The sequence below is a fragment of the Heptranchias perlo genome, chromosome 22 (assembly GCF_035084215.1).
Source record: "Heptranchias perlo isolate sHepPer1 chromosome 22, sHepPer1.hap1, whole genome shotgun sequence".
NCBI lineage: Eukaryota > Metazoa > Chordata > Chondrichthyes > Hexanchiformes > Hexanchidae > Heptranchias > Heptranchias perlo.
In genome coordinates this window covers 21,152,307-21,160,006 of record NC_090346.1, presented here as the reverse complement: position 1 = coordinate 21,160,006, position 7,700 = coordinate 21,152,307, and the positions used below count along the sequence as shown (strand labels likewise).

The 7,700-nt window shown below is 39.6% G+C and overlaps 1 protein-coding gene across 2 annotated transcripts in view; it reads right to left on the bottom strand.

Moving 5' to 3' along the window:
* Nucleotides 1–909: 909 nt before the first annotated feature.
* The window catches only part of luc7l (LUC7-like (S. cerevisiae)), a 37,217-nt gene continuing 30,426 nt past the window's right edge, over nt 910–7,700 (bottom strand). For both annotated transcript variants that reach the window (XM_068003128.1, XM_068003130.1), the window contains 2 exons: nt 6,550–6,732; nt 910–3,049 (listed from right to left, as the gene is read on the bottom strand). In XM_068003128.1, the coding sequence (XP_067859229.1) occupies nt 2,902–3,049; nt 6,550–6,732 (331 nt within the window). In that variant the 3' untranslated portion in view covers nt 910–2,901. The remainder of the gene's footprint in view (nt 3,050–6,549; nt 6,733–7,700) is intronic.

The window sequence follows — 7,700 nt, the reverse complement described above, 5'->3', positions numbered from 1 at the left end:
GAAACAATTTGACATCAGTTGAAGAGTCCTTTTATAACAAGAGAACGGACAACAGTAAAAAAATTTAAATTCCATTTTCTTTTAAATGTGGGGAGGGGGAGCAAAAGATATGTTTTGTGTATATTAAAGCGAGAAATGTAAGCACTGGAGAAATAAATATTTTTTAGGTTCTTTTTGCACCTACCATCACTGTCAAGCATTCCGAGATCAGATGTAGTTATGATATGGAATAAGCGCAAGTTAACGCTTCCTCTGCACTTCAATGATCTGCCTTGACATCAGCACAGCTTATGCTGCACCAATGTGACACTTTCCACACCAAAACCTGTAACCAGAGTGACAAATCATAGTGCAATGCAGTTTGTCATCCACTAAGCTTCCAAGAATATGAATTCAAAGGGAAGTCACAGCCAACACTTAAAACTTTATTTCTGCATTACGTAAGAAGTACGAATGCTTTTACGCCATTGAACACTCTTCTTAAACTGTGACCTAAATTACAACTTACAGTATTTACAACTGATGCTCGAATAGATTCCGGGCAAATATGAAATAAAAGGTTGCCAACTTTTATTCTATAAAGATTCAGAACATCTGTTACGAACTAGTCTCATTGCTAGGACTGGAAAAATTGAACCAAAAAGGCAATAGAAGAGAATTGATGCACTTTAGATATCAGAACCAAATTTTAAAAAACAGGTGTACACGGCAAAACAAGGATTGAGTTTCTTGCTTTGCATCCTGTTCAAAACCTGAAACAATTTAAAAAAAACAATGCCTACTTTGTGTTCTAGTGATAGTGAGCATTATACTATGTGTGTGTAACATTCTTCATGTAATGACCAATGTATTCAGACACCATTTTCAAACTATTTGTACAGCTTTGTAATATTGAGGAAAAGAATGATGTGAATTTAACCATTTCCCTTTATTGAAGAGAACACTTTTTTCCATTAAGGGTTTATATATTTAAAAATGATACATAACAACAACTATTTGTTTTCTTTACTGTTCCATATAGTTTGTAAAAAGCAATTGGAATGTTCGGTAGTACTGTCTTTATTGATGGGTACAAAGGACAAGTTGCAGGAAAGAAACTCTATTCACCCTCCTTGTAACTTTTGAAAAATGTAAAATAGAATGAATTGCATGTAGGTTTTATTGATGCATATACTCAAGTCCCACAGTTCAAGAGCTAGTATCTCTTAATTTACTTCCACTGGACATCTAAACAAATCAATGCTACAGTGTAACTTGTTCAATGAAAAACTTAAAATAAAGCCACATACCTAGAAAGGTCAATTAACAGAAGTAAGTTTCTTTACACCAGAGTCTATAACTTGTTAAAACCGATATTTACCACAATAAGTTTTGTTAAAATCACCAGTAAAATCTGGAAAAAACCCAAATGTGTCATTTTTTTTAAGTTGCTGGCAAAAACAGTGCACTAGGATCTGTAACAGGTATGGCTGTTGCCCCTGATCCTGAACATGCAACATAAAGGATATTACAATTAAAGGTCTGGACTGTGAGCAGAAGAAATATAAAGTTTTGTTAGATTAGTTGAAACTTTCCATTTTTATATTTCCAAAATAAATGCAGTTTAAATAATGACATTTGAAGGAGGTACATATAACTTTAGCTGCTATTATATTACATGTACCAACTGGTACTAGTAGAGGATTATGCACAGCTAGCAGACCCGAGTTACACTGCAAGCTGCATTTTGCTGTGGATTGCACGGAGCCAAGCTCCTGACTGGTTAACCTTTCATGTTAGAAGGGTGGAGATAGTAGTGCAGCTTCTCTCTCAATAAAACGATTCTAAATGAATTTATGAAGTGTTCAATGGGGGCACTTCAAAATGTGGCTTTGAACCAAGCTAGAGTTAAATGACACCTGGTGTAAAACCCAATTGATTCGGTCTTACAGTCTCCCAACTTCAGTGCACTGAGGACTTGACTTACATTACCACTCTTGTATCAATACTCATGAGAAACAACTTCATAGCGACGCAAAATGGTGGTGTAACAGCAGACTGATGATAACTATTGATCTCAACCAAAATAGATGGATTGCAGCTTTGAATGATAGTTGTTCTTTATGCAGAAAAGTTTCTTCTTAATAATTATGCATCTAAGAAAAACCAATTGAATTTTTTCTAACACAAATTGGACCTCAAAGCAAGTTCACTGTCGATTTATCTTCAACATCACTGGAGTCTTTGCTGCAACATAACTTGCAGACTCAGACAAATATCCAAAACTATGACATGCCAAATAGATTTCAGATTGAAAAAGTTGCAGTTTCACACAAAATTATCAGAGGTTTCTTGAAGGGAAAAAGTCTATGGGGGTGAAATTTCATGGGTTTTTTTCCCCCCCACTCGTCTGCTGTAACTTCAGCAGAAGAGCCATGGAAACCCTGAAAAACGGGTTTCCGTGGCTCTTCTGCTGAAGTTGCGGCAGGCGAGCGGGAGTACTCCCACTGAAATCCTCCCCCTGTGTAGCTAGATACCCAGTTATAAAGTTCACACATCCCATTAGGCAGAAATGAATTTATTTTGTTAGAGAGTGGAGACCAAACTGCTAACTCACTAGACAGGGACTTACTTAGAAAAGCTTAAAGTTGTTTTGTTCCATGCTAGTTCAAAAGATAATCTTTATTAAAAAAACATACACACTCAATTTAATTTTTATAAATAAACTGCATCAGAAGAAAACTCTTAACACTACTGGAAAACTAGTGCATATCTACAGCTACCAAAATCTGATATTTTCTCTGCCAAAATGAAGCTTTAAATGGCAGAAATCATATATAAACATGGGAAAATTCAAAGAGGGCTGTAAGAATGTTTTCAGATTTACAGTTTTACATTAACTATTTTGGTTCAGTCAATACTTCAGATTTCACCAGCCTCCCTTTCTTCTGGACTTGCTGCATTTAATTCTGACTTCCCATTTGTACTCTCATGTTTCCTTTCTGAAGAACTCTTCTCCTTTCGATCCTTATCTCTTGATTTTTCCCTAGGAGATCGATCCCTTGAAGACCTTGAAAAACAACACTTTTATTTAATACAAACCTCCAGTATTTCAGCTTCCACAATGGCCCACAGGGCAAGCTCTCCACCAGGTATGGTATGGGGCTATATAGAAAGGCTCCAGTTTCAACCCAGATGCAAGCCAGCAGGGAAGATATGATTGTCTTAGTGCTTCTGGACTAAGAGATTTTAAAAGTTATCCAGGGTTCCCTTTTTGATCAAAATGCACATGTAGATACTGGTTAAATGATCTGGTTTGGCTGTGATGCCTTCCCCACCCATCTTCAGATGGTTGAACAGTCTACTAAGATTCACCATCTAGGCTTACACCTCAGGAAAGAAAGGATTAGAAAAGATAGAATATATTGGAATGGATGGGATGAAGAAAGTAAAATTAAAGTTAGAAGATAAAAATAGAACATAAAATATAGGAAATGAATAAGGGGAAATAGGGACGACATGGCAAGTAACTGGAGTGTTTAATTTTTTTTTAAATTGTGTTAAGTATTTGTTTTAACTCCATGCAGAATATTATTGTAATAAAACTACTCCCGACATTAGAATAACTATTATAAATTAAAAACAGCAAGTGATCCCAGGATTATAAAGGTACTGCACCGGTAAGCGTGCGGTCAATCTAACATTACATGATAAATTGAAAGCAAACACTAGAAATGGCCACCCTCCTTTCTCCGAGCAAGTTTTCATCCCTCCACTGCATTTCAAAAATCAAGACCTTCCCCATCACCCCAACCACAAAATGAAGGAAACAAAATCTGTTTTGAAACATTGTAAAGTATCAAATGCCAGTGGGGGCAGCAAGCCAGTTAAGTGCTATTTCAGATAGGAACTATTTGGGACCTTATGAAATATTGATCCTTTGAGCAGTGCAATTATTGATGAGGCCCTACAGAATAAATATAGGGTACCTGGGTGTGGTTACAGTGTAGTAGTCTCATCAGTGGTCAAATTACACCCAGCCTCCTGCCTCCCTCTTCCTCTTTATTCCCGCTGCCCCCCCGCCCAAAACCTTGGTCCAATTATCTCCTCGCCATCTAATCCTGCTTGAAATGAATATGACCCTTCATCCCGATTCCGTGTGCACCATACAAAAAATGGTGAGCGGTCAAAACATTCGAATGATTATTGCCCCTATAGGAGGTGCTGTGAGGATCAGATTATGTGATACATTAAGTACACTTGGGCTGAACTAATGTTACATGATAGCCCCACTGTACGGACACTGAAATTCCCCACTATGGATTACAGCACCCCATTATCTCCCAAACTTTTTTTAAAATCGCAAATTAAATTGCATTTGCCATTGATACCCTGTCATTTTTTGCAATTATGTTGAAGATCACGTCCAGAAATCGGCCTGATTGCAGCACCTAGTAACAGCTGTCTGAAAAAGCATCGTTGAAGGCTGGAGGTGGAGGGCTGAGAACCTAAACAAATCACTCCGAAAAGCAGCATCCACTGAAATCGGGTGGCACTCTGATGTTTACCAGTTCTCCTCCCCGCCCCCACCCCCGACCCCGCACTTTCTCTGTCAGAGATTTATATCCTGGCTGATTCTCAGATCTGTTCCGCCTCCATTAGCCCACAGATGCATACACGTTCCTGTCCATGGAGTTCCAGTGGCCTGTTCTAGCCTCATGGTCTGACTGCCTCCACTCAGGGAACTGTTGCTAGGCTCACCCCTCTGGCTGACACACTTGTTGACACATTAAGAAAAATAAAGCACACGCCAACCAACCCACAATTTTCTGCTCACCTCACAATGTCCTTTCAGAAACTCCCAGCTATTTTTGAAGCTCTCTTTGTAAGTAAGCACCCCATACTGCCTCACACACATCCAATGCAGAGTCCCACTCAGCACAATGCAACAAGAATGCTCAGACTGCTCCATTGCTGTTGAGTTTAACCTACCCTGGCTCCACTGGCAATCTTTCAGCAGGCCCCCCTGAAATAGCCAAAATAGTTTTTCTGCAGCAGGTGATTTTCTGGCTCTTGACTACTTGCCATTCCCCTCCTCTCCTTCATCCTTCCTCCAATCCCCCCTTTCCATTTTCCATTCTCTCACATCCTTTACCCTCTGTATTCATTACCCCTCCCCCCTGCACCCTTTTCCCTCCCACCCGCTTTCCTCTCTCTGTCTCTCTCTCTTTTCTCCCCACACCCCCTCTTCAACCGCCATCTCCTCTGCTCCTGCGTCCATTCCCCTTTCCTCCTCCAGTCCCACTTCTCCTCACCTTCATTGCCATCCCCTTGCCCTCTCCTCCTGCCCTGGCATCTTTCCTTTCCCCTTCCCTGTCTCCCTCTTCCATTTGTCTCTTCACCCTTCTCCCCTATGTGCCTCCTACTCCTTCCATTCCACCAAATTAATTCCATTATCTCCCATCTTTTAACCTTGCTTGACCTGAAAAATTCAAATTGGTCTTGTCTACCTGTGTGCATGGCCACAGAAGATCAACTAGTTAGTATTCCAATGTCATGGTGTGTGAGCTGAAAATTTCTCTAGACCTTTCAGTAGTGTTAAATCCCACAAAATGGCACATTGGAATGTGTCCTAAGCAGCCTCTAGGGATTGCAACATAGGGGAAGAACTGTAAATTGGTACCTTGTAATACAAGATATCTTTCAATGGAATGTATACATTGAAGCTCCTCATGGACTGAAGGGCAACTTGCATTGAAGATTTTGATAAATGAAGTTGTGATAATTAAGTTAGGTCAATCTAATCATTTTATAAAAACATTTACCAGCTTTAAATATTACTTGGCTTTTCCCTTTTTAAAAAGACTACCAGTCACCTAATTGTAATGTTGCATTCAAGCATTATTGCACAAGTATCAACAGTCTGCCATTTTGAGAGAGTTAATTCTGTGAGAAAATAAAGTTTAGAGACTTACATGCGAAGTATAGCTAATCACAAACACATTTCTCAACCACAATAACATTTTCCATTAAAAAGTAATTTGTGCTTGTGGTAATAATTTAGTTTAACTTTACCCATATTTCTGTAGTTACATTTCTTGCAAGCAAGGTTAAAAAATATGTATGACAACACATCAAACCTATCACTATAAGCTTTTCTCTCAGGGGTGATTTGAAAGATTGATTTACAATTCTAGGAGCATGGATGGTGTAGTGGAACAGTTGAAGCATTGCAAGAGCTACAAATCTCCAACTGTTAAATACAATGAATCATACATTATTAAATATGATCAAACTGATCAGTCTTTCAATTACTTTGATCAGATAAAACATTTTGCCAACATTTTACAGATATAACCAGAGCTCAGGATCACCGTATACAGACTCCTCTTAATGTCCGTATCAACAATATAAATCAAACCGAATGAGACCTATACCTGTCTGCATAGGTCATGCTCAGTCATAAAAAGGGTATAACCCACTGAAGTCTCAACAGTAGAATTACTATCATAATGATTTAGAATGATATTCCAGAAATTTAGCTTGATTGAAAAATTTCACCAGTCTTACTTATGCTTTGAACTCCGGTCCCTGCTTTTGTCTCTTGAACTGCGACAATGACCTCTGTTTCGGCTATGTGAACGGGACCTGTGTCTTCGGCGCCTTTCTCGTTCTCTGGATCTTGACCTGGATTTACGCCGCTCATGAGAGGGGGAACTTGAACGTTTTCGCCTGTGGTCGCGTGATCTCGATCTGTAAACATTTTCAAGTATTAGTTAACTAGATAGTAGTAGGATGGCGAGATATAAACATACAAATTTCTAGCAACACTTGAAGTATAGTAAGATAGGTCAAGTGGGAGAACCAGTGAACTTACAAACAGAAGGGTGTACATTTGAGTCTCAGAGCCGACCCTTGATCCAGCTCAATTGCTTTCACCTGAGTCTGATGATTTTTTAGCCAAACAAAGAAATATTCAGCACACCTGCTCCCGCTGCTTGAAAGCCCAGCTTTAATTACTCAAATTTCAGTGTAATAGTACCGCAATGAAATAACTAATAAATCTGTTCTTCACTTTGATTTCCCAGTGTTGTCAGCTTTTTGCTTTTCATTTGACCAAATATGGTAGTCTGATTCTTGTGAACATAAGCAAATGCTTTAAGAGAAAAAAAAATCAGGAATGACGCTCCTCCATTAATAAAAACAATGTAAATAGCAACCAGATTATTTGAACACAATTATACAAAAGTTTTCTGGCCTTTTTTAAAAAATTCATTCGCGGAATATGGGCGCTGCTGGCAAGGCCAGCATTTATTGCCCATCCCCAATTGCCCTTGAGAAGGTGGTGGTGAGCCACCTTCTTGAACTGCTGCAGTCCGTGTGGTGAAGATTCTCCCACAGTGCTGATGGGTAGGGAGTTCCAGGATTTTGACCCAGCGACGATGAAGGAACGGTGATATATTTCCAAGTCGGGATGGTGTGTGACTTGGAGGGGAAAGTGCAGGTGGTGTTGTTCCCATGTGCCTGCTGACCTTGTCATTCTAGGTGGTAGAGGTCTCGGGTTTGGGAGGTGCTGTCGAAGAAGCCTTGGCGAGTTGCTGCAGTGCATCCTGTGGATGGTACACAATGCGCCGGTGGTGAAGGGAGTGAATATTTAGGGTGGTGGATGCGGTGCCAATCAAGTGGGCTGCTTTGTCTTGGATGGTATCGAGCTTCTCGAG